The sequence below is a fragment of the Synchiropus splendidus genome, chromosome 16, assembly GCF_027744825.2.
Source record: "Synchiropus splendidus isolate RoL2022-P1 chromosome 16, RoL_Sspl_1.0, whole genome shotgun sequence".
In the NCBI taxonomy this organism is placed as follows: domain Eukaryota; kingdom Metazoa; phylum Chordata; class Actinopteri; order Syngnathiformes; family Callionymidae; genus Synchiropus; species Synchiropus splendidus.
Window position 1 is genome coordinate 20,675,078 of NC_071349.1, and position 23,840 is coordinate 20,698,917.

At 59.1% G+C, this 23,840-nt stretch overlaps 3 protein-coding genes across 13 annotated transcripts; 2 read left to right on the plus strand and 1 right to left on the minus strand.

Annotated features, from left to right (window-relative positions):
• Positions 1–20: 20 nt before the first annotated feature.
• On the plus strand, positions 21–5,719 carry pygl (phosphorylase, glycogen, liver). Its single transcript, XM_053844940.1, has 20 exons — positions 21–368; positions 983–1,084; positions 1,152–1,230; positions 1,422–1,525; positions 2,181–2,312; positions 2,396–2,507; positions 2,586–2,668; positions 2,736–2,873; positions 3,016–3,108; positions 3,180–3,326; positions 3,395–3,558; positions 3,657–3,771; positions 3,834–3,935; positions 4,072–4,219; positions 4,328–4,386; positions 4,460–4,601; positions 4,663–4,870; positions 4,938–5,072; positions 5,243–5,309; positions 5,416–5,719. The coding sequence occupies exons 1-20, from the start codon at positions 21–23 to the stop codon at positions 5,602–5,604; spliced, it is 2,667 nt and encodes an 888-aa protein (XP_053700915.1). The 3' UTR covers positions 5,605–5,719.
• A 65-nt stretch (positions 5,720–5,784) lies between these two features.
• Positions 5,785–8,876, minus strand: LOC128747224 (lysophosphatidylserine lipase ABHD12-like). 5 transcript variants are annotated; one of them, XM_053844948.1, is made up of 14 exons: positions 8,446–8,548; positions 8,278–8,364; positions 7,832–7,965; positions 7,296–7,398; positions 7,109–7,228; positions 6,992–7,022; positions 6,889–6,934; positions 6,694–6,829; positions 6,596–6,633; positions 6,452–6,531; positions 6,289–6,371; positions 6,145–6,223; positions 5,947–6,080; positions 5,785–5,880 (listed from the first exon to the last, which is right to left on the minus strand). In XM_053844948.1, the coding sequence occupies exons 3-14, from the start codon at positions 7,932–7,934 to the stop codon at positions 5,856–5,858; spliced, it is 978 nt and encodes a 325-aa protein (XP_053700923.1). In that variant the 5' UTR covers positions 7,935–7,965; positions 8,278–8,364; positions 8,446–8,548; the 3' UTR covers positions 5,785–5,855. The 5 variants fall into 5 exon arrangements, with proteins under 5 accessions (XP_053700923.1, XP_053700922.1, XP_053700921.1 ...); XM_053844947.1 differs by having other exon boundaries at positions 8,242–8,364; XM_053844946.1 differs by having other exon boundaries at positions 8,048–8,364.
• On the plus strand, positions 8,612–23,708 carry nin (ninein (GSK3B interacting protein)). 7 transcript variants are annotated; one of them, XM_053844925.1, is made up of 26 exons: positions 8,612–8,754; positions 11,410–11,622; positions 12,216–12,297; positions 12,554–12,720; positions 13,880–13,925; positions 13,999–14,174; positions 14,236–14,382; positions 14,442–14,609; positions 14,682–14,818; positions 14,884–15,024; positions 15,099–15,273; positions 15,462–15,572; positions 15,644–15,733; positions 15,794–15,929; positions 15,999–16,120; positions 16,237–17,234; positions 17,599–19,374; positions 19,797–19,895; positions 19,969–20,038; positions 20,100–20,252; positions 20,422–20,472; positions 20,536–20,793; positions 20,853–21,014; positions 21,294–21,383; positions 22,876–22,989; positions 23,183–23,707. In XM_053844925.1, exons 2-26 carry the CDS (start codon positions 11,431–11,433, stop codon positions 23,390–23,392), a joined length of 5,871 nt encoding a protein of 1,956 aa, XP_053700900.1. In that variant the 5' UTR covers positions 8,612–8,754; positions 11,410–11,430; the 3' UTR covers positions 23,393–23,707. The 7 variants fall into 7 exon arrangements, with proteins under 7 accessions (XP_053700900.1, XP_053700901.1, XP_053700899.1 ...); XM_053844926.1 differs by having other exon boundaries at positions 8,617–8,754; positions 11,415–11,622; positions 23,183–23,708; XM_053844924.1 differs by lacking the exon at positions 8,612–8,754 and adding an exon at positions 11,185–11,338.
• The last annotated feature ends 132 nt before the right edge of the window (positions 23,709–23,840 follow it).

Consider the following 23,840-nt stretch of genomic DNA (forward strand, 5'->3'; position numbering starts at 1 on the left):
ACGCAAACAAGCCCCCGCCAATGGGGGCCGCCCGCCACAGGAGGAGGAGGCGGAGGCGGCGCGCCGCGCACGACTCGCCTTCCTGGCTCCACTCGGACTCAGTTGTAGCCACCTACCTGGCGAAGATGGCCACCCCGCTCACGGACCACGAGAAGCGCAAGCAGATCAGCATCAGGGGCATCGCGGGTGTGGAGAACGTGGCGGAGCTGAAGAAGGGCTTCAACCGCCACCTCCACTTCACGCTGGTCAAGGACCGCAACATCGCCACTCCGCGGGACTACTACTTCGCCCTGGCCCACACCGTCAGGGACCACCTGGTGGGCAGGTGGATCCGGACCCAGCAGTTCTACTACGAGGCGGACCCCAAGGTAAACGGCGACCGAGTTGTGTGTCTGTGCGATCCGACCATGGCGCAGATGGCGACGCCTTGCGCTTGACGTCTGACTTTCAGCTGCAGAACCACTTCCCTCGGTGGAGCGCTCTTTTCAGGGAGAGGCGTTTCTCTCGTTAATAACGTGGTTGTGTGTGAGGAGGAAATTCCTGCAGTGCCAATCCAAAACACATTTCCTCTCTTCGAATGGAGCATGAGCAAGTCGTATTTCCTCTCTTCACTGGCGTGAATCCTCTCCGTCTCTGTCGGGCTGGGGAGCTTTCCAGGGAGTCCCCTGACTCTCAATGGCGGGCGGCTTCACCAAAGACGCAGCACGTCTCTCTGAAGTTGGGAGCTGCTGCAGCTCTGGCCGACCGCTCTTTAATTCGACAGCAGCAGGGTGTTCTCATCATCTAAAAAGCAAAGTCGTCTCTCGCTCGAGTGTGAATGATATTCTGGGCCGCTCTGTGGTGAGGGAGCGGATGTTGCTGCTGCTGCCGCCGTGATCCCTGGAATGTAATGAAGCGGCTCTCTGTCTGTCGGGGCTTGTTTCGTGGCTGAGAGCTGAGAGAAGCTCGGCCTGCTGGCCGCGCTCCCTCTCTCCATGTGCAGCGAGTCTACTACCTCTCCCTGGAGTTCTACATGGGCCGGACTCTGCAGAACACCATGATCAACCTGGGCCTGCAGAACGCCTGCGACGAAGCCATCTACCAGGTGCGGCCGCAGCCTCGGCCTGCGGGCCTCCACCGCCGCTCACCTCTGCGGACTGTCTCTGCTGCAGCTGGGGCTGGACATGGAGGAGCTGGAGGAGATGGAGGAGGACGCCGGGCTGGGCAACGGAGGCCTGGGCAGACTGGCAGGTGAGCGCCTCGGGTGGCCACACCTCAGCATTACAAGTGGTCGGAGCAGGAGCCCAGCCTCCGTCGGGGGCCACAGAACGTGGAGTAACGCCCTGAGGCGCTGTGATGCTCCGTGTGTGGCGCCACACCACAGGTGTGCTCACTCCTGAGGACGTGTGTGTGTGTGTGTGTGTGCGTGCGTGCGTGCGCAGCGTGCTTCCTGGACTCCATGGCGACGCTGGGTCTGGCGGCGTACGGGTACGGCATTCGCTACGAGTACGGGATCTTTAACCAGAAGATCAGAGACGGCTGGCAGGTGAGACCCGGTGCACCGCTCCAAAGTTCAGCAAGCTTCTTATCGACTGCTCGTGGCGGACGGTCAGAGGTCAAAGTTGACTCGGAGCGGGCCACAAATGTGAAATGAAAAGAGAAGAAAAGGATGAGATAAGAGTTGAGTTACGCTGCGCTGAGGTGGCGGGGTTATCAGCTGCGTGCAAACATGCACTTCAGAACGCTGCTGCTTCCACTCGTCCTCCCTCTCTGCTGCTGAGGTAACAGGAAGTGCAACAGCTTCTTCTGCTTTTCGCTGTCCAAACCTGTCGCTGCTTGTGCAATGTTAAACTGTTGCTCCCTTCCTGCGCGTGTGTCGTCAGAGGCGCCGCCGTTCTCAGTCCCGACCCGCCTCCACCTTCTCTTCTTCCTGACTTCAGTCTTGTGTCTCTGTCCTGGGAGACCGGTGCAGGAGTGCTCATGAGGGTCAGAGGTCACCTCGGCTCAGAGCAGGGGTCGGAGATGGCTGGAGAGGGTCTGGTCCGGCGCCGTCCGCGGTCCCCTGACTGACCAGGCAGGTGTTCGGGTCTGGGAGTGAGGCGGCTTTCATGCCTGCGCCGTGCTGGCTGGCGTCCTGGCTGAGTCAGCGCTTCCTTCGCCGCACTGCTCCTCCAGCCCCAGACGCCTGTGCTGCTCCGCAGGTGGAGGAGGCCGACGACTGGCTGCGCCATGGAAACCCCTGGGAAAAGGCTCGTCCAGAGTACATGCTGCCCGTTCACTTCTACGGCCGAGTGGAGGAGACACGGGAAGGGTCCAAGTGGGTGGACACTCAGGTACGGCTCGCACCTCTCCCTGAACAGTCACACGCTGAGGTCAGGTGTTAGTTAGGATGAGCCTGAGCCTGAGCCTGGCGCAGGTGGTGCTGGCCATGCCGTACGACACCCCCATCCCTGGATACATGAACAACACCGTCAACACCATGAGGCTGTGGTCGGCTCGGGCCCCCAACGACTTCAACCTGAGAGACTGTGAGTGCTGGACTTCTGATGCGGCGGCACCAGCCGGCGCCACTCATGTCACGTCTTGTCCACCCAACATTCTTCCAGTTAACGTCGGGGACTATATCCAGGCGGTTCTGGACAGAAACCTGGCAGAGAACATCTCGCGAGTGCTGTACCCCAACGATAACGTAGGTGACCTGGACGCGCCCGGCGGCTGACCTGAGCGAGGCCCTGACTCTCCTCCGCTCGCTCCAGTTCTTTGAAGGCAAAGAGCTGCGTCTGAAGCAGGAATATTTTGTGGTGGCAGCAACACTCCAAGACATCATCCGTCGCTTCAAGACCACCAAGGACGGGGGCCCTCGTCGCACCTCCTTCCAGAGCTTTCCAGAAAAAGTGGGTTTGACTGTGAGGAGTCGATGGAGTGGTGTGCGTCACATGTGCTGCGTGTATGTGGCACGATGGTGTGTGTGTGTGGCACGTGCGCGGCGCGTTTGCTGCGTGTGCCTGTGAGCGACGCTCCACCTGTCTCCTCCAGGTGGCCATCCAGCTGAACGACACCCACCCGGCCATGGCCATCCCCGAGCTGATGAGGATCTTTGTGGACATGGAGAAGCTGGACTGGGACACGGTCGGTGCTGGAGATGCAGCGGCGGCTGCTCCGCCAGCCTCAGGTCTTCAGGCTGTGACTCCTCCCCGCAGGCCTGGGACCTGACCAAGCGCACCTTCGCCTACACCAACCACACCGTCCTCCCCGAGGCTCTGGAGCGCTGGCCGGTGGAGCTGCTGGAGACACTCCTGCCCCGGCACCTGCAGATCATCTACCAGATCAACCAGAACCACCTGAACGTGCGTGTGAAGGTTCCGCCCCCGAGCTCTGCCGGAGCCACCTGACTGACCGGCTTCTGTTGGAGCAGAAAATCGCCGCTCTGTTCCCCGGCAACGTGGACAAGCTGAGGAAGATGTCTCTGATCGAAGAGGACGGCTGCAAGAGGGTGAACATGGCGCACCTGTGCATCGTGGGCTCGCACGCCGTCAACGGCGTGGCAGAGATCCACTCCCGCATCATCAAGGCCGACGTGTAAGAGTCGCCCCGGCGCAGGCGCGGACGGCGCCCGGACCACAGCAGCCAGCTGCTTCCTGCCACACACACCTGTTGTGCTGCGCTTTCTTCTCCAGGTTTCGTGACTTCAGCGAACTGGAGCCGGCGAAGTTCCAGAACAAGACCAACGGCATCACTCCGCGCCGCTGGCTGCTGCTGTGCAACCCCGGCCTGGCTGACCTCATCGCAGAGGTGGGCTTCGCCTGGCCGAGGCTCCTCGCCGCCCGTCTCACCTGCCGCTCCTGTGTGTCCAGGTGATCGGGGAGGACTACGTGAAGGACCTCAGTCAGCTGCAGAAGCTGAAGGACTTTGTGGACGATGCCGCCTTCATCCGGGACGTGGCCAAAGTGAAGCAGGTGTCGATCAGTTAGTGAAGCCGGTTCAGGAGGAAAAGGTTGAGTCCACGCTCTGGTCCGGAGCTGTCGACCCCGGCTGAGCTCTGCAGGGCCTGTTGGGACTCGCACCCTCACCCTCCTGCCTCTTCTCTGGCAGGACAACAAGCTGAAGTTCGCCCAGTACCTGGAGAAGGAGTTCCGGGTGAAGATAAACCCGTCGTCCATGTTCGACGTCCATGTGAAGAGGATCCACGAGTACAAGCGGCAGCTGCTCAACTGCCTGCACATCATCAGCATGTACAACAGTAGGTGCCGGTGCCAGCTGCCCGTGAGCAGGACCGGGCTGGTGCAGCACACGCAGGCCGGCCCGGGCAGATCTGTGCGCGTGACGTCTGCTCTGCTCTGCTCATCAGGCATCAGGAAGAACCCAGCCGCGCCTTTCGTTCCTCGAACCGTGATCATCGGAGGAAAGGTACCTGCGCAGCTCCGGACCGGACCAGCTCCGGTTCAAATGACTCAGGAGTGGCTTCTGTCGCCGCCTGCAGGCTGCTCCTGGCTATCACATGGCAAAGATGATCATCAAGCTGATCACCTCCGTCGCTGACGTGGTCAACCACGACCCCGTGGTGGGAAACCGGCTGAAGGTCATCTTCCTGGAGAACTACCGCGTGTCTCTGGCTGAGAAAGGTTGGTGGCGGCGGCAGGGCCTGGGCCCCTGGCTCCCACGGCTCACGCCTCTCCCTCGCAGTGATTCCAGCCACAGACCTGTCCGAGCAGATCTCCACCGCGGGCACCGAAGCTTCAGGAACGGGCAACATGAAGTTCATGCTGAACGGAGCTCTGACCATCGGGACCATGGACGGCGCCAACGTGGAGATGGCAGAGGAGGCCGGCGAGGAGAACCTCTTCATCTTCGGGATGAGAGTGGAGGACGTGGCTGAGATGGAGGAGCTCGGGTGAGGGGTGGACCTCTGACACCGCTGCTGAAGGAGAGCGTCGTTCACTGACGCCTTCTCCCGCCAGGTATGACGCCATGGTCTACTACAAGAAGATCCCGGAGCTGAAACAAGTCATGGATCAAATCACCAGCGGATTTTTCAGCCCCAAAAATCCAGACCTGTTCAAAGACCTGACGGAGATGCTCTTCAAGTACGACCGGTGAGCCAGCCACACCAGCGTCCCTGAGCCGCTCGGCATGATGGGAGCCTGGCCTCCAGGTGCCCTGTTCTTGACCTGCTGCGAGAAGGCGGCGGGCTCAAACTTCACTGCTGTCACATGACCAGAGAAGCAGCAGAGCGTCTGAGTGACTTGTGCGCCTCTGTGTTCAGGTTCAAAGTGTTTGCAGACTTTGAGGATTACATGAAGTGCCAAGAGAAAGTCAGCCGACTGTACCAGGTACACACGCACACACACTCGGGACACAGCGGGACCTGTGTGAGACTCGGAGCAGACGACGGTCTGAGTGATGCAGGAGTGACCCGACTGAGACGCTGCTCCACAGAACACCACCGCGTGGACCAAGATGGTGATCCGGAACATCGCAGCCACCGGGAAGTTCTCCAGCGACAGAACCATCTCCGAGTACGCCCGGGAGGTGTGGGGCGTGGAGCCCACCGACCTGAAGATCCCGGCGCCCAACGAGCCCCGGGAGGCCATCGAAGAAACGGCCCGAGCTCTGAAGAAGCTGTGAGGACCAGCCTCGGACAACTGCTCCCCGCTCCATTCCTCTGTGTGTGAGCACTGCCTGCCGCCGCTTCACAAGCGCTTCTGTATCGTGCTGAATAAACGCTCACCAGCCGCTTCAACAGAGTCTGTCGACTGCTGCAGTGCATCATGGGAGTGGGGTGGGAGCCGAGAAAAACCAGTCGCGGGGGGTGAGGAGGGCTTTTATTCAGCAGAACCAGCAGGGATCGTGACTGTGGTGAGGCTCGGGTGGATGGTTCACCTCAGGTTCTGCAGAAACGTCCTGCAACAGGAGCACAGCAAGTGAAGCGGGAGCAGGACATGGGCAGCCAGGCCTGACCAGACTCACCTGACCACGCTGGCCAGCTGCGGGTCTTTGTAGATGTTGCTGTGAGAAAGTCCCAGGCCGGACCCGTAGGAGACCATCTGGACCGGCACGCCGCTGTTCCGGGCTTCCTTGGCCTCCACAGCGATCTGGTGCAGCTGGAGGTGAGACGGTCAGGAGTCAGCCGCGATGAGACTCAGGCCTGGACGTCACCTCGCCGACCTTCAGGCCCATGTGGTGCGGCACCACCGCGTCGTCCTCCGAGTGCAGGATGAGCAGCGGACAGGACAACAGCTTCAGACTGGAAGACCACCGCGTCACCAGGTGCAGCAGAGGAACCACCAGCACCACCGCGTCTCAACTCACTTCTCATCGTTCGCAAACTTAATGTTGTTCTTTTCCAAGATGCTCCACAGCAACTGCTCAAATCCGGGCAGGAACATGTAGAGCTGGGGTGGCACAGCATCACACGGAGGTCCTCACAGGGCTGAGAGCCACACACACACACGCACACGCAGGAAAACCTCACCTGACTCAGCCGGTGCTGAACAACCACCTCCCCGATCTTCGTGTAGGGAGCCTCCAGAATCAGCGCGTCAATGGCGACCCCTGGAGGATGGATCCGGTAAGACACGAGGCAGTCGTTGCTCAGCAGAGTCGGGGTCAACGTTACCCTGCCGCTGCAGCTGCACGGCCGCGTTGGTGGCGACGCTAGAAGGAGACGCCGTCGTTACCTCCCTGACCACGCCCGCTTTACAGAGCACAACTCACCCGGAGCCCAGTGAGTGGCCCCAGAGCAACAGCGGACCGGCGCCGGCTCCGGCTCCATGCTTGACCCACTTGTACAGGTGGAGGGCGTCACTGGTCAGTCCGGCTTCGCTGGGCTCCCCGGTGGAGTCACCGAAACCTGCCCGGAAACTTCTCCGTCACATGACCATAAGACTGTGGTGAGGGAGCAGGTCTCACCTCTGTAGTCCAGAGACAAGACGTGGCACCCGGCTGCACTCAGCATCTGAAACCCAAAACCAGCAGCTGAAGGTGGGACCTGGTGTCTGGACCTCAACGTTACCTTCACCAGCTGCACCCTGTGACTGAGGGCCCTGCAGGAGAGACGACAGAGGGGCTCACACTCAACACCAGGCCGGGGGGGGACCCAGGAGCCAGGCCCTGAAGGGCCTAATCCCACCTGCTTCCTACGTTGCCATGGAGATAGATGACAACAGGAGCGCCGTCGCCGAGCGTCTCCTGGTGCCACTCAGGGCTCTTCCCGGCGGCCTCCTCCCATTGGCTGGCCGGGAGCGTGTGCCTGCGCAGCGGAGCACAGGGAGTGACACACAGCACCGGAGCCCAGAGCTGCGGCTGCGGCGACCTACCACACGCCCACAGAGACGCCCTCTTCAGTGGCCAGGTAGAGGTTCCGCGTGTGCTTCAGGAGGAGCTCGGGGCGGCTGAGATCCACCAGGAGTGGAAACCTCACTGCAGAAGACAGGAGCGGTGCTGGAGGTAAGCCACACGCCGCGGCTGCCCGGGAGGCCGTGGGCCATGACCTCACCCTCTCAGAGGGACGGTGAGGCCGGCCGACCTGATGCGCCCTCTGCTGGAGGGTCTCATCTGGACTGGACCTCACTGCCACCAACATGGGCATGAAACAACTGAAGAGCGGACCTTCCTGCTGCACGGCAGGAAAAGAAGGGGGCGGGGCTCCATGGCAGCAGAATGGATCACTTTCTCTTTCCTTCCTTCGTGGCCCCCGAGGAAGACTCGGATCTAAATCTCGAGCTCAAGCGGTTTCGTTTGCTGCTCTTTGTCGCTGCCGAGTTTCAGCAGGAACTAACTAGTTAGTGCGAGGAAGGAAGGAGCTTCCCTTCAGCCCAGGGTCAAGGTCAGGGTCCGAGGGACGTGTACTTACACAGGTGACAGAAGACCATGTGGGCCAGGATCCAGGGACACAGGTAGAGCACCACGGGCACCGAGGCGTAGACGGCGAGCAGGAGCCACAAGACTCTCTTCATTCTGGCTGCTGCACGTCGGCGCCGCTCCAGTCTGAGATTGTGAAACAGAGAAATGAGGTCAACGTTCGAGCGGCAGAATCGTCAGCTGCTATTGGCTGACTTCAGTCACACACAAGCGCAGCACAAGGGAGGCATTCTGTGGCCTCTGATCCAGACACGCGGGACTCTGCCGGCTCCAGCCGGGACGGAGGGCTGCTCCGCCTTCATCGTGGTCTTCCTCCAGCTCGTGAGTCCAGCGCACCCGGTGAAGCCAGCGCTGAGGAGCCTGGCTTCAGCGGGTGCTTCTGACCACTTGTAGCCAGCTCACCAGCCACCCTCTGACCCATGTGTCGGTCTGGCTCACGAGTGAGGGGAGGGTCCTCTCTAGCAGGGGCCAAGGTGGGGCCCTCAGTGAGACCGGCGGAGGCAACGCTGAACTTTCAGCTGACACCTGAGATAGGGATCAAAACAAACAGTCGCGTAACCCAGATACGTCGGCCAAACAAAGGTGTGGAGAGAAGTGCTGACTCACAACACGCGACTGGCCAAATCTCCGCTAGCAAGACGATGCTACATGCTAAGGAGCGGAGCGTCCCAGGGTCTCTGCCCGGACCCTGCAGTGTGGCGGGGGGCCGCCGGGGGGCAGCAGCGGCCGGAGAGGAAGGGGCGGCCTCCCGCCCCTTCCTCTCCGGCCGCTTTTCAAAAGCCGCTCCGAGGCTGGAGGAGGAGGCAAACCTCTGCTGCCGCAGCTGCGACGTCCGACCGCCCGTGTCTCCCGCCGGCAGAAATGCTGGGCAACTTTTAGAAAGCTCCGGAGATTCGCTGGACTCTCGACCTTCCGGTGAGTTTCCCGCCTCCGCTCGGCCTCGCACTTCCTCCAGCACCACACCGCCTCTCTGTGTCCGCGGCCGCCCGCTCTCCACACACCAGTCCACACACCAGTCCACACCAGTCCACACCAGTCCAGCTCTCCACACACCAGTCCACACACCAGTCCAGCTCTCCACACACCAGTCCACACACCAGTCCAGCTCTCCACACACCAGTCCACACACCAGTCCAGCTCTCCACACACCAGTCCACACACCAGTCCAGCTCTCCACACACCAGTCCACACACCAGTCCACACCAGTCCACACACCAGTCCAGCTCTCCACACACCAGTCCACACACCAGTCCACACCAGTCCAGCTCTCCACACACCAGTCCACACCAGTCCACACACCAGTCCACACACCAGTCCAGCTCTCCACACACCAGTCCACACACCAGTCCACACACCAGTCCAGCTCTCCACACACCAGTCCACACACCAGTCCAGCTCTCCACACACCAGTCCACACACCAGTCCAGCTCTCCACACACCAGTCCACACCAGTCCAGCTCTCCACACACCAGTCCACACCAGTCCAGCTCTCCACACACCAGTCCAGCTCCGTCCAGTCGCCTCGGCAGCTCTGGTTTCCTCTCTGGTTTCCTCTCTCGAATCAGAGCTGGAGTCGTCACAAGAACCGCAGCCGACTGCCGTTTCACGTCAGGCGAAGACCTGAAGCCAAGTCTCGGGTTCTTCCTTCCTGCGACGCGGTTCATGTTCAGTTGTAGCTGAGGAGTCACCAGTTCAGTTGCTCTGAGCCGGCGGTGGCCCAAGCAAGTGGGCTGTAGATGAAGGCGGGAACTGCCATGTCCCTCCTGAGACTGAATTGAAATCAGTAACAATTCGTAACGGTGGATCACCACTGTGCAGAAAGGAACAAGAGCTCGGGACGATTCATCCGTGGAACGTGGCTATTTGGGTGACAAGTGTTTTTATTTCCAGCCTTAGTCTGTCTGACCTATGACCCCGGCTGAAGCAGCGCTCCACCCTTGCTCTAAAGGACACCAGGGCCCGTGGCACCCGGATGAAATCTCTCAGAATGTTGGTGTGTTTTGGACCCGGCTGGTGAGGGAGTCATGTGCCCTGCGGACGTGCTTCAGTACAGATGCTGAGCAGAGTTGGGGTGTTGTGGGGCGCGCGCCATTGTCTGGGCTGAATGGGTCCTGGAGTCTGGGGTCTTGTGAGGGGACTCCTGACTCTGGGCAGCTGGAAGCCGTGGGGGGAAGGCGCCATTTGCATTTTCCTCCAGAAACAGTCACCAGACACAGACTCTTCAGATAATGGCTGGTGAACAGAGGGCGCTTCCTGCAGGTCCTCTGATTCTTAACCAGAGCCCATGGCATCTCCGTGTTTCCCACCTCTGGGTCGTGAGACGCTGAGCCTTGATACACGAGCCACATACGGTGGCAGTAGTGAGTCAGTGAACTGACTTGACAGCTGTGAGAGTGACCAACGATGGAGAAGTTCGTGGAAAGAAACTATGATAAAGAAAGTGGTGGCGCCCCCTACAGTACACACTGTTGATGAAAGCACCTGTTGGAGCAGTTTTAAAATTAATTACGACATTATGTGGCGATACTTCTATTTACACTTATATCTTCTATGGAGTTTAAATAAAATGCATAATTTTTATGTTATGACATTTGGACATGGTTTTGTTATATTTATTTTCTTCTGAATTTTATTCAGTTTGCATCAAGTGTTTTTTTTTTTTTTGTTTTTTTTTCTCTTTAGTCAATTTTTTCCATGACAAATAGCTTTGCACCGATCACATGGTCTCATGTCAATTCACAAGGTTTTGGTTTGTTTACGTGTCTGTAGATTAAATATGGTTGTTGATCACCGATGAAATCAAAAGTCATGGATCAGTTCTTGTGATCCTGGGTCCGTCTACCCAACACTTCCGTCGGCTGATTCACTGGAACCTTCTGTCAGACCAGACATGATGGCATGATGGATTAGCCTCGTAACATGAGTGACATTTGCGTAGAACCTGAAGTGGAGCCGACCGGCCTGCGGTGCGTCTGGTCCTCCAGTTCTGGAGGAGATTACGACCGCGCCCTCACTGTGCAAGCAAGATGTGTCAACAGCAGGTTTCATGCGACTGCAGGCCGTGGCGTTGTGAGACTGTCGTCTGCTGGTCCTGCGACTGTGGCCATGCATTTTGGGCCCACACCTGTAGCTGGCCCTTGGAGAGGCTGCCCCTCTATGACTCTAGAACGGAGTACCGTCTGGGGGAACCACGGCTGTCGAACTTGCAGATTTTCTCAGTTGAAACTGAAGCCTGACATTTACAGAGCCGCTCTGTGATTGTGTGTGATTCTGACCCGAAGCTGGGCTTAATTTGGTGCCGAAATAGCAGCGCCACCACGTCATCCCAGCTCAAGGAGCCTCGGCCAGGGCCAGACCCCATGCTCTAATCCCTGTGATGGGATTAGCCAGAGCCTCCTCTGCCTGAGCAGCCTGAAGGAGCGGCCTGGACCTGGAGCCTCCTGGCCGCTCGGTGGTGGTGGTGGAGCAGCATGCGCCGCCCACCATGGAGCCTTTGCTGGTGCCGTGCCGCTTGCCTTGCTGGTGCGTCAGAAGTGGTGAGTGACGGAGGCTCTCTGCTCTGTGTGGCAGGGCAGGCTGCGCTGCTGTGGGATGGAAGACGCCCCAGCGCAGGACAGCTACGAGGAGCAACTCAGACAAGTCTTTGACGGCTTCGACGCCAGCGGCTGTGGGTCGCTCAGCTCCGATGAACTCGCCGACCTCTGCCTTGCGCTGCATCTGGACGATGCTGCCCCGCTTCTGCTGGACGCTCTGCTGCAGGACCAGGACCGACTCACCTCCAGGGTAGGTCCGGCACGCACTCTCACACATGCGCGCACACACGCAGAGAGTTGCTCATCTGTGCGGGAGGGCGGGGGCTGTGAGGAGGTCTCACTCTGTAGAGAAAACGAGGGGCAGCAGTCAGAGCAGTGTGACGTCACGGGCGACTAACCCGGTCAGACTGGATCTAGTTCAGGTAGTTTTCAGGCAGCTCACTTTCTTTTTTGAGAACCTGAAAGCTGGCAGCTCAGGTCTTTGATCCCATGTGACCCGAGGCGGGTGCCGTGACATGTCTTTGTAGTGGAAGTGGAACCTGTGTCTCCAGAGTTGGGTGTTCCTGGAGCAGCTCCTCTGGTGAGGCTGGAGTGTAGAGTCCCAATGAAAGTGACTCCCGAGGGAGTGTGGCGTCTGGCGTCACCTCCTCCGTCTTCTGCATCGCCACGTGTTTTCATGGTTGTGTGAAGGAAGAGTGCGGCTGTCTTTTGTCCGGTGTGCTCCCTCCACCCCCCACAAGCCCCTCACCCCCTGACTCGCACAAAGAGACTCTCCATATTCAGGGGTTGCAGCTGTTGATCCAAGCGTGTGACCTCGGAGCCCTGGGCTGTTGTGTGTTTCAGGTGGACTTCCAGCAGTTCAAGAGTGCGCTGATCCTGGTGCTGTCGTCTCCACCGGCACAGCAGGAGCCTGCGGCCGAGCCAGGTAGGCCCGGGCTCACGGCGTGTTCCGGCAGGTGGAGTGAGTCGCTGCGAGCTCGGACCGGACTCACCCCTGGCTCACTCAGACAACCAATATAATATTCTCCTAAAGTTCAAGCTTCTTGTTGATGCTTCCTTGAGCAGAAGCAGTCAGGAAGCAGGCAGTGATGAATGTTTCTTGGGGTCACGTGTTGGTTTATTTCGGGGCCCACTAGTGCGGCACGCTCCTGAGCCGGGCCCATCTGCTGTGGTCTCCTCAGAGTCTGCTGAGATCCAGCCCAAGTTTGTGAAGGGCACCAAGCGCTATGGACGACGCTCCACCCCAGAATTCCTCCAGCCAGTTTCAGACGTCACCGAGCTCACCCAAGCCGCCGAGGGAGGGGAGCGGGAGGAGAGCGATGAGTCAGCAGTTCCCAGGAAGCGTGAGGTAAGAGCCCGGCGGCCGCGAAGGACGCCGTCCCTCCGTCCTTGCATTCACTGCGCCTCAGTGCCGCGGCGTTATTCCTGGCTAATCAGCTTAGCGGCATGCAAGGCCTGGAGTGTCATGCGCTCCCGTCGCCACGGCATCACTGAGGCGGTCTGGTCTGGCTGGTGACCCGGACTCTGAGCTCACCAGGGTTTAGCTGCTTACGTGAGAATTGTAATTCAGAATTGTAGCTTGGACTGAAGCTGCTGCGACCTGACCTCGCAGGCCCGCGAACCGCCAGGAAGGTGGGGGCTTTCAGCTTCCGTTTCTCTGTCGTGCAGTAGGCCCCGCCCACATTTTTGTGTCCGCCATGATGTTGGAGGTTGGACACGTCATCATCCAAGTGGCGCTCAGCTCTGCCCTTCACGTGTCCCCACTCACACGCTGAGCGAGGCGTCAGAAAAGTGGAGCACCCACGTGGTTGGTATCATCATGTTCCAAAGTTTCCTCTTGGAATGTTGACCAGTTTGAGCAGCGCGGCTCTGTTCAACTGGGACTTGAACTGGCTTCTGAAGCCGGTGTCTTCTGCTGGTGTGCGGAGGCGGGGCTTGTGCGCCCGACGCCTCGCAGATGTCCAAACACCGTCTCAGGCACCGACCTGAAGCGTGTCGTGGCATCCGCTGTTGTCGGCGCAGATGCGCGGGTCAGAGGTGTCTGCGGCTGAAAGGGGGTGCAGGGCGGAACAATGAGACCGCCCCCCCCCCCTTCTCCTGAATGCCTCCACACCATGCATCAGAACTCCACTTGCAGAATCCCATCTGTTCTTCATTCCTCCAGACAATAGCTGACTGAGGTCCATGTGGGTCGGACCTCAGAAGGTCACACTCCACACAGCCCCTCCTGGTTTCATTCACCACAAAGACGCTCAGTCACTCCCTTGTATTTCTATTTCTTAGCCGTTTTCATGAACCAGAACCGAGACTGATGTGATACACTGTATCTTCAGAGCTGCTGTTCCGCAGAGCTCCTCCTTGTGAAAGTGCTCTTTCCACGTGGACAAATCTCGGTGTCTTTAATCCATGTCCGCGCTGAGGGGGCTGAAGTCTCTGGTGACCTGTGAGCTCCACACTCTTGTCCGTGGCTTCCTTGTCACTCTGGCGTGTGTGTGTCTCTCCATCAGCGCTGGAACGCTCAGGAGCCCAGCACGGAGGAGTTTGAGGCTGAAGGTACGAAGGCGTGGCGGTGGCAGCTTCTTCTCCAGTTCGGCCAGCGCTTCACGGCGCCCTCCTGTCCCCACAGGTCAGATGCACCTGTGGAACCCCGACGAGCCCGGCACCCCCCGGAAGCCCAGCGCTCCCCTGACGGCCCGTCTGCAGGAGCGCGTGCGGGAGGCCTGCGAGCACCTCTCCATCTGCTGGGACGGCTGTGCCAGCCTGGTGGAGCTGCTCTCCCTGTGTGAACACCTGGGCTTGGAGGTCCGAGTCGGCACGAAGGCTCCGCCGCCAGCTGCTGCCTCACTCTGCTGCTTTGCTCCAGATTAACGGAGACGTGATCCAGAGCTTGAATGGCGAGGAGGTCAGGAACGTTCAGGAGTTTGTGTCCAGTCTGGTGAGCTTCAGCGCCCCCCCCACACCCTCCGCCTCCACCCCGTACAGACAGCTGAAGAGGCTCCACTCCACGCAGGTGAGTCGCCCTCTTCCCCGCCTCACCTGGTGGAGTGTAACCCAGCTTTGTGCCGGCAGCCCTTCGATGACGACGGCCGGCGCACGGCCAACCCCTCCTCGCTGACCTGCACCATCGGAACGCGGCTCTTCTCCACACTGGACGACGGCACTGGTTTCACCGCGGTTGAATACCTGGTCGACGCTTGGTTGGACGAAGGGATCGAGAACAGCAGCGAGATCCTGCAGGTCCGTCAGTCTGCAGGGCCTCAGCCTGCGCTGCTCTGGGCCTCCTCCTCCATCTCCGGTGTCCTCTTCCAGGCGCTGAACTTTGACTTGGATGGGAAGCTGAGTCTCAGTGACCTGACCTTGGCGCTTGAAAACGAGCTGCTGGTCAGCAAGAACGGGATTCATCAAGCTGCCGTGGCCAGTTTCAAAGCTGAGATCCGATACCTGCTGTGAGTCTGGGCCTGATGACGTTCTCCTGGCTGCTGTGGTGTCACCGTCTGTGTTCCCCGCGCAGGGAGTGTGTGGAGACGGAGCACAGAGAGAAGGAGAAGCTCCGCTCGGACCTGGAGAAGGCTGAGAGGCTGAAGACTCAACTGGCTGCTGAGGTGGATGAACATCACTCGTCCATCGAGCAGAGCAACACCTTGAATCTGAGGTGACCTGAAGTGATGAGCTGCCGATGCTGCTGTGGATGGAGGCGTGAGTCCTGAGGCCTCCTGCTGTCTGCAGAAAACTGGAGCAGGAGCACCGGGAGAAGCTGGCGGCGGTTCGAGCGCAGCTGAGCCGGGAGCTGGAGCAGGTCCAGCAGCAGGCGGCGCTGCAGAGGGAGGAGCTGGAGGCCCAGATCCACAAGTGCAGGGATGACGAGTCCCTCCTCAGGGACCACCTGTCCGTCACCATGAAGGTCAGAGACAGTCCAGACCGCACTCATGGGAACTGGAACTTTAGTTACTCAAACACTGGGGTGACGGCGTCAGTTGTGTGCTGCCTTTGGTCCGTTTGTTCATGTGAAGCATGAGTCAGAATAAATGATGTTTGGTCTTCATCTTGGATCTTCCGACCATTGCTTTGATGTTCGCTTTTGTGCTGCAGGAAAACAGGCGTCTGGAAATGGAGGTGCTGGAAAGCAGCGAGCGGATAGTGGAGCTGCGAGCGCAGGTCTCCAAACTCCACACCAGCCTGGGCAGCGTGCTGACAGAGAAGGTGCTGCAGGAGCTGAGCGGATGCTTCCAGCTGTGGCTGCTGACTCTGACCGCTCTCACTGTCTCCTCCAGTTTGGGGACTTGGACCCCGGCAGTGCCGAGTTCCTCCTGCAGGAGGAGCGCGTCCGTCAGCTCCAGTCTGGCTACGAAGCCCGCTGCAGGGTGAGTCCCGAAGCCTCCTCCTGTGCTCTGTGGTGTAAGTGCTGCGCTCCTCTCTTGAAGGAGCTGCAGGACCGTATTGACGAGCTGCAGTCGGAGCTGCAGGAGCTCCACACGCTGGCTCCCAGCCACACGTCCTGCCACAGGCCTCTCTCTGAGGAGCTGGAGAGCAAAAGTCCCGGCATGGAGTCGGACCCAGGTACCTTCAGCCTGTGCGGGAAGCCTCAGCGTGGTGTTTGAACCCTGCTGGTGATGTGTGCTGCGGCAGGCATCGGGTCGGAGGAGGTCCATCCTTTCAGCCTGAGCCTGGAGGCGGAGATGAAGCTGGAGCAGCTGAGAGAGCAGCATGGCCGAGAAATGGAGCTTCTGAGGAACCAGCTGGAAAACAAGGTGACTGGTCGAGTGTTGGAGGGAGTGGGTCACCAAGTCCAGACCAGGACCGCTCAACGTGATCCCAGCCTCTCTCTGAGCGCCATGATGTTCATCGTGTTCATTCATCCCCTCAGATTAATGAGCTGAACAGGACGTTGGAAAGTCAGGGCTCCAGCCTCCAGGACCAGGCAGCCGTCTCTCATCAGCACCAGGAGGAGCTGCAGGGCCTGAGGGAGCAGCTGTCCAGAGCCCAGCAGCGCAGGGATGAGCTCCAGAGCCAGCTCGAGCAGGCGGCGCTGGAGCGGAGCCACGCCGCTGAGAAGGAAGCGGCGGAGCTGCAGCAGCAGGAGGAGATGCTGGGAGATCTGCGGCTGCAGCTGCTGGAGGCCAGCGACTTGAAGACCGGTCTGGAGGAGCAGCTGAAGATGGCCCAGCTCCAGAAGGCTGCCATGGAAAGCCAACTGGAGGAGCTCCGAGAGCAGCACCGCAGGGACCTGGCAACCATGGAATCTGACTTGAGGGAGAAGATTGCTGCACTTGAGGAGGACAAGAAGGACTTTGAGAAGGAGACAGCGCTGCTCCGGCAGAAGTATGAGGCGGAGCTTCAAGCCCAACTGCGAGAAGCAGACTGTAAGTTGGAGGAGGAACGTGCCAAAGTGGAGCAGGAGCTGAAAGATCTGTGGCAGACGGAACGAGCTCAGCTGGAGGAGCGGAGTAACGACCTCCTGCAGGCTCTCCTGGAGGACGCCATGCTGAAGCTGGTCCAGGAGCAGGAGGAGAAGGAGAAGCAGTGGCAGAGCGAGAAGGCTGACCTCCTTCAGCAGCACAGGGAGGCTGAGGAGAGGGCCCAGCTGCAGGAAGAGCTGAAGCAGGAGTGGGAGGAGGAGAGGCTGCAGCTGGAGGAGGACTACCAGGCAATGCTCCAGGAAAGACTCCACCAAGAGAGAGGGAAGTTTGAGGCGGAGAAGCAGGAACTTGAAAAAGCGCTGGCAGGTTCACTGGAGGAGGAGAGGGCCCGCCTGGAAGAGGCTCACCGGGAAGCTCTCCAGACCCTGACCACCAAGCACTCGGAGGAAAGGAACTCGCTCTCCATCACGCTGAGGAAGCTGCGGGAGGACATCGCCCAGGAGAGGTGAGATGCATGACCTTTGACCTCAGCGGCTGCTGTTGCTGTTTCACAGGCCCATCCGCTTCCAGTTTGCACCGTGGTCCAGCAGAATGTTCAGGTCCTCCTGTTGCACCTGTTGTCACTGCTCACACGGGGGTTTGATAAACCTGACCTGCCCAGTCCGATTGCTTGTCATGTTTCATCTGTTCTGGAGCAAACTAACACAGCAGCGTCAATCCAAAATCACAGGGGCGCTAAAGCAGCGTTAGCCTTAGCTTGGTGAAAGCTGGCACTCGTGTCCCCTTGTTTGAGAGGGAGGGACTGGAACCTCAGAGGCCACTGAGCTGCTAATGTTGTGAGGCCTAACTGATGTTGGTTGACTGTGCAGGAAGGAGATGGAGAGCAGCTTCTCCCAAAGACTGAAGAGCGTGGAAGAGCGTTTTTCAGGTGACCACCAGTCTGTGGAGGAGCGGTTCCGGGCCGACGTTTTGAGGCTGGAAGATCATTACCAGAGTGAGCTCCAGCTGCTGTCGGAGAGTCACGCCCGAGACAAGCAAGGGTGGGAGGCCCAGATGCAGAGGGCCCTTGAGATCTCTGAGGAACAACGGGTGAAGATGGAGACCCTGGAACAAGACAAAGGACAGCAGAAGCAGAACCCAGTCACAGACTTCCATAAAGAGGAAGTGGAAGCCCTCTTGATGAGTAACCAGCAGCTGCAAGAAGATAAGGGCCACTTGATTACTATGGCCCAGACCAAGGAGATGGAGCTGGGCAGGCAGCTGAATGACCTACATGACCGTCTTCAGCAGAGCCTGCAGTGCCAAGAGGAGCTGCTGGCTCGCTCCATCCAGAAACGGATGGAAACAGAGCTCCTGCTGAATCAGACGGTGGAGGACTTCCAGCACGAGAGAGCGGAGCTCCACAAACACCAGTGCCAGCTGGAGCTCAAGTACGAGTCGCAGACTGCTGAGAGGACCGAGCTGCTGGCGGAGCGGGAGCGTTTGAACATGAAGATACAAGAGTTGGAGGTCCTGCTTCAGCAGGCTGTCGTGGACTTTGAGCTGGAGCGGCAGGAGCTCCAGGGCTGTGTGAGCGAGCTCCAGCAGCGGCTCGCGGCGGTCGGCGTGGTGTACCAGGAATTTGCTGCAGAAGGAGATCTATGTCCAGAGAAGACATGGGTCTGTCAAGTTGAGATGAAGATGGAGGATGAAGAAGGGACGGTGAGCGCCAGCTCTCAGGAACGTAAGCGTGAAGCCCTCGGCCTCGGCTCAAGCAGGAGGGGTTCTTGTCACGAGAAGGAAACCAGCGGTGCTTCTGTTGAGTCGAGAACTGAAGCTCCTTCAGTCCAGCAGGTCTCTCTTGAGACGTTCCATCAGGACTGTAGCCCCAGCACCGGAGAGGGCGGGGTCCACGAGTCATGTGACGGAGGTGAACCGCACCAGGAAGCGTCTCTCAACACGAGCTCCCCTTCTCAGGAGAACAAGCTGGCTCCTGAGCTTCATGAGGTTGTGGGAGCTCCATCACGGCTCGGTGAGACAGGTGGCCCTGGTGAACCTTCTGGCGATGATACTGAGTTGAGCAGTTTAGCGAGCGATTCTCAGGAGCTGGTGGAAGACAGCGACTGTGGCTCACTGTGTGAACACTCGACCACCAAGACAGAAGGCAGCTCACATGATGGAGCTAGTGAGACTCCATGTCCTGCAGCCACAGAGCAGAACCTTCTCCTTCATGAGAAGATTGTGCTGCTCCAGCAGAAGAACACGGTGTTGCAAAATGTTCTGGCTCACAAGAACGAGAGGCTGAGGTCAGGACAGCAGTGCGTGGAGGACAACCTCAGACTCCGGGTCAAGCTCTCCCTGTTGCTGGAGCACGTCAGGGTGCTGGAGCTGCAGGCCCTGCAGATGGCCGAGCTTCAGATCCGCTACGAGGACTGCATGTGCGAGAACGCCAAACTGAAGGAGCAGAACGGAGAGCTGGAGCAGAGGGTCTGGAGCCTGGAAAGCAGCTGGAGTCTGTCGCCCGAAGCCGATTCCCTGTGCTCGCTCCGTGAGGTCAGTCAGCTGCGGAGCGACAACCTCAGGCTCTCCGGGATGTTCGCTGCCTTCCAAGCCTCAGAGCTGCAGGACCAGTGTCCCAGTCTCGGCCACGCTCCCCAGGCTCATAGGTACCAGGGGTGGGGGGTTGTCACAGCATAGCCGTGCCCTCCCTGACCTCTGTGACCTTAGTCCCCTTCAGGTCCCTCAGCTCGTGTGTCCCTGTGGAACCCCTGACTTCAGTGTGTGTTTGAGAGGCCTCTAGTGGAAAAGTGGTGACCTCCTCCTTCAGATCTGAACCAGGGCCGGCTCCCAAATATAAAGCCAACAGAGATGACTGTCAGTCAATCTGGAGTCCTTTAGTTTTGGATTGGTCTGTGGAGCCTGTTCCAGGAGCGTCACTCCGCAGTGCTGCAGTGTGAGTGGTGGGCGGAGCCTTTCCTCCGCCGTCAGACTGAAGCGCTTCTTTCAGCAGCACGTTCTGGCCTCTCAAACACCAGCGTGAGCGCAGCAGTGTCACGGTTCAGAAGCTAACACTTGATGTCGTCGGCAGCGTGAAGAACAGCCAGCTGACGGAGGCCAACCAGACTCTGAGGAAGAGGATCCTCACGCTGCAGGAGGAGGATCTGAAGGAGAAGGAGCAGGAGCTGTTGTGAGACTCGGGACTGCTGGTGCCTTCAGGTGCGCGCTGCTGTGTTTTGACTGTTGCTGTCTGTGTGTCTCAGGCACGCTCTGCAGGATCTGGACAAGGAGAAGACTGCAGCTCAGCAGGCCTCCGAGAGCTTCCACTGCCAGGTACCTGGGCTGTTCTCCTTCAGCTTCATCAGGACTGGTGAATGACCATGTGTGTCTGCAGATTTCCGAGCTGCGTCTTCAGAGTCAGAACCTGGAGAAGGAGAACCTGGTGCTGTCGCAGAGAAACGCCCAGAATGTTGCTGAAATGGAGACGCTGAAACTGCAGCTGGCCCGAGTGAGGGAGGAGGGGCCGAGCGCCAGAGGCCTGAGACAGGTAAGGGCCTCTGGAGGGTCGGCTGGTGTGAAGCAAAGAGTTTGAGGGCCGATCCGAGGACTCCAGAGCTTCAGAAGGAAGTGGCTGCTTTGTAACCGACAAGGCCTTTGGCTCACCGCGGCTCGTCTATTGTGTTCTTACCATCCTCTTTTTTCATACTTGTTTCCAGACGGCTGAAGAACACAGAGCTGCCAGTGGCAGGAAGAGTCGCCCTGAGAAGGTGGAGCAAGTCGACGGTCACGTGTCTCGACGTCATCTCACCCGGCCATGTCCTTCTGCTCAGGTGAAGAGTCACGACGAGACGCTGCACAAACAAAACGCCCGTCTGAGGTCGGAGCTCAGCGCTGTGCAGCAGCAGAGGGATTCGCTCCGATGTGACGTGGCCCTTCTGAACAAGCGGCTCCTCAGCTCTTCAGCCTCCAAACTGGTGACGTCCCCGCAGAGCCAGCGCCAGACCAGGAAGCACCCGCTGAAGCAGTGCAAAGACTCAAAGGCTGGAGCTCTGAAGAAGCAGGAGGAGCCGAGGCACGCTGGAGAGCCGGTGAGGAGACCTCCCCTTCTGCTGCCGTGAGGGTGGAGACGCTGATGCTGTGTGTGCAGGTGCCGCTGCTGAAAGCTCTGGAGCAGGAGAACGCCTGGCTGAAGCAGGAGCTGGAGTCCAGGACGGAGGTGGAGGACGGAGGCAGGGAGCTGGAGAAGCTCAGGCTGGAGAACCATGAGCTCAAGGAGCAGCTGAGCCGGGCCAATTCTCAGGCCATCAACGTGAGTGTGGTCTGGATCGGCTCCTCCCGCTGCAGGCGCCGTGCGTTTAGAGGTCAGGCTTGAGTTTTCCGCTGCCCAGGCCTGGAGCATGGAGAGACGCGGCATGAAGATGCTGCTCTTGGACAGTGTAGCGGGTGCACCCTCCCGCCTCCATTGTGAAGCCACGCCCCTGTAGCTGCGGCTCACTGAAGCCAGTGCAGCTCTTCTCTGAGTGTCACTGCTGCGGAGTGCCGCGTGACCTGCTTCCACACAGAGTCTGACGCTCTCCTCCACTTCCAGGCGCTGCAGGGTCACTTCCTGGGACTCCTGCCGTCCTCGCCTCAGCGGACCCCCCGAGGACAGCGGGCTGAGGACCCCGAGAACCTGCAGGTACTTGAAGCGCCTAGAAGTGGGGACACGTCCACGACACCGCGAGCTCACCTCACCTCAGCGAGTCTGAAGCTGCACTGACTTGGAAGCCGTGGGGACGTGGACGTGTCCCTCGCGCTTGAACGGAGGTCCTTCTCTGCAAGCCTCTTCCTGTCTGTCCTCCTCCTGCTGGTTACTGGGACCCTCTCCCTCCACGTCCCTGGTGTTTAGTTGGTGTTACCTGCTGGCCTCAGTCTCTCTTCAAGTCCTCTTGTTGAGTGAGTGGTAGTTCTGGTGGCCGGACTTCATCTACATCGCCGTGGCTACAGTCTGTTCTGTGATCTGATCCGCTCTGAGCGCTGACCGAGGACCAGTCGCATCAGTGTCAGTGAGACCTTGGTTCAGGAAGCGCCGTCTCACAGGACGAAGCCTTTCAGACCCACTGGAGAAGAGCGAGGTCGCACTAGTTAGCAAGTCGCTTGCGTCAGAGAAGAAGAATGCTGAAGGTCAGAAGGTGGTGGGTTCACTTCCCAAAACACGACTGAGTCTGACACTTGGGTTTTGTGACTCGGTTAAGAACAACTCTCTCTGAAGATGGAGACTGAATCCTCGTGTGTTGTTACCCCCTTGATTTTGTGGGCCCCCTGGGAGCCACACGTTGCTGCCTGGAGCCCAGGAAATGAAGGAGAGAGCGGCTCAGCACTGGAGTCTTGATCTGATCACAGGAAACCCGGCGTGTGTCGTGTATTACTGCGGGACCTCTGAGGCCGTGCTTCTCTCTCCAGGGGCCGATGCCAGAGCAGCGGGCCACGCACGCAGACAGCTACCGGCGCATCGGCGGCTTGTAGCCTCTGTCCGGCGCCACGCGAGCTTCAGTTCTGTCCAGCGACGTCCAGAGCTTCTCTGTAGGAGGCGAGTCTGGAGGCCTGGATGTTATAGCGCCCTTCTGCCGATAGGTGGCAGAAAGTAGCTCCTTGAGTGCTCTCAGTGGGATCTGGAGAGCGTTTCAGCCTTGTTACCTCTGGCTTGACCAGAGAGTGCAGTGTCGCCCCAGACAGGTTTACTACTCCTCCTCCGCCTCCTCCTGTGGCCATGTCTGTGTTTTCTTGTTCCACTACTGACTTGACTGTTTCTTCATGTGTGTCTTCTGGGCCTCTGTGCTGATGTCACCAGACCAAAGCTCAATTCAGGGTTTTTAATATGATGTCATTTATTGGTTAATCCTCCTGAGATGTTTTATTTTTGTTATTTATGTTGTTGCCACGTTAGGATTTGTTTTATTTATGGATTAAATTATTTTTGTAGGGAAAACCTGTGGTTATTTTATACCTATTTATTTCGGTTTTTAGCAGCAGATGATGTCTGTGGTTCATGCAGTAATCCATGAATAAAGCACTGCGTCTCCAACTCTGTGGTCTGCTCTCTGTGGTTCGATCAAAGTGGTGCTGCCGTGCCAGAACGGCGACCGCGGGGCCTGTGTTAGTTTGATGCTGACGTGGGCTGTTTCCGGCAGGAAGACCGAGAGAAGCGGTGGAAGGAGACGGAGGCCCGGATGAGGGAGACGGAGCTGTCGCTTCACAACGTCAAGCTGATGCTGAAAGAGAAGGTCGCTCAGCTGAACGACCAGGTCAGTCCACGGACAAGACAAGAAGGCCTGTGCCTGAGCGCTCTCGTTACCATGGAGACCAGCATCCGCCACCAACAAGCCCCGCTGCTCCGAGGGCGAGCTGCCGCTAGGGGGCTCCACTCCCGCCAGCCTCCCTGAAGGCTGCGCGAGCTGTGGCGGGAGCGCAGCAGCGAGTGACCTCCGTCTTCTGCAGGTTCTGAGGAACAGCCGGGCCGCGGTACTGATCCGGGACGTGTACGCGGAGAACGCTCGATTGCTGCTGGTTCTGGAGACGACGGAGCAGCGACTGAAGAGGACGGAGAAGATGAACTACCTGTTGGAAGAGAAGGTCTCCAGTCTGAACAAGATCGTCCGCCGCCTGAACCCCGTGAGCCTCGCGCTGATGTCCCACCACAGCCAGTGAGCGGTCCCACCCACCGTCAGCCCGCTAATGAGTGGAGAGTCCTTCTCTTTGTGCGTGCCAACGTGTGCTGTGCTCCTGCTGTGCCGCTGCCACCAACCTGCGCTGTAGTTTCTCATGCCAAGCAGAAACCAGTTCTCAAGTCAAACACGCTTCGGCCCCCGGCGCCTCTGGCACCCAGCCCTGTTTGTCTTTGCCACATGTCTGCGGTTGTTTGTCTCCCGAGCGAAGACTGTATCTGAAGGAGGTGGCGTCTTCTGCTCAGGTGCTGCCGAGGCCCCGCCTCCCGGGACAGAAACAATAAAGACGCCTTTTAACCACCGGACCGGCGCCTTCTGTTTTCGTCCGTGGTTCGTCCCACGGTGGGACGCCGGACCTGGAGCTGCCCCGGGGGAGGCAGGTGAGGGGCGGCGGGGGCGTGTCGCGCCGCGCCCCCGCCGCGCGCGCCGCT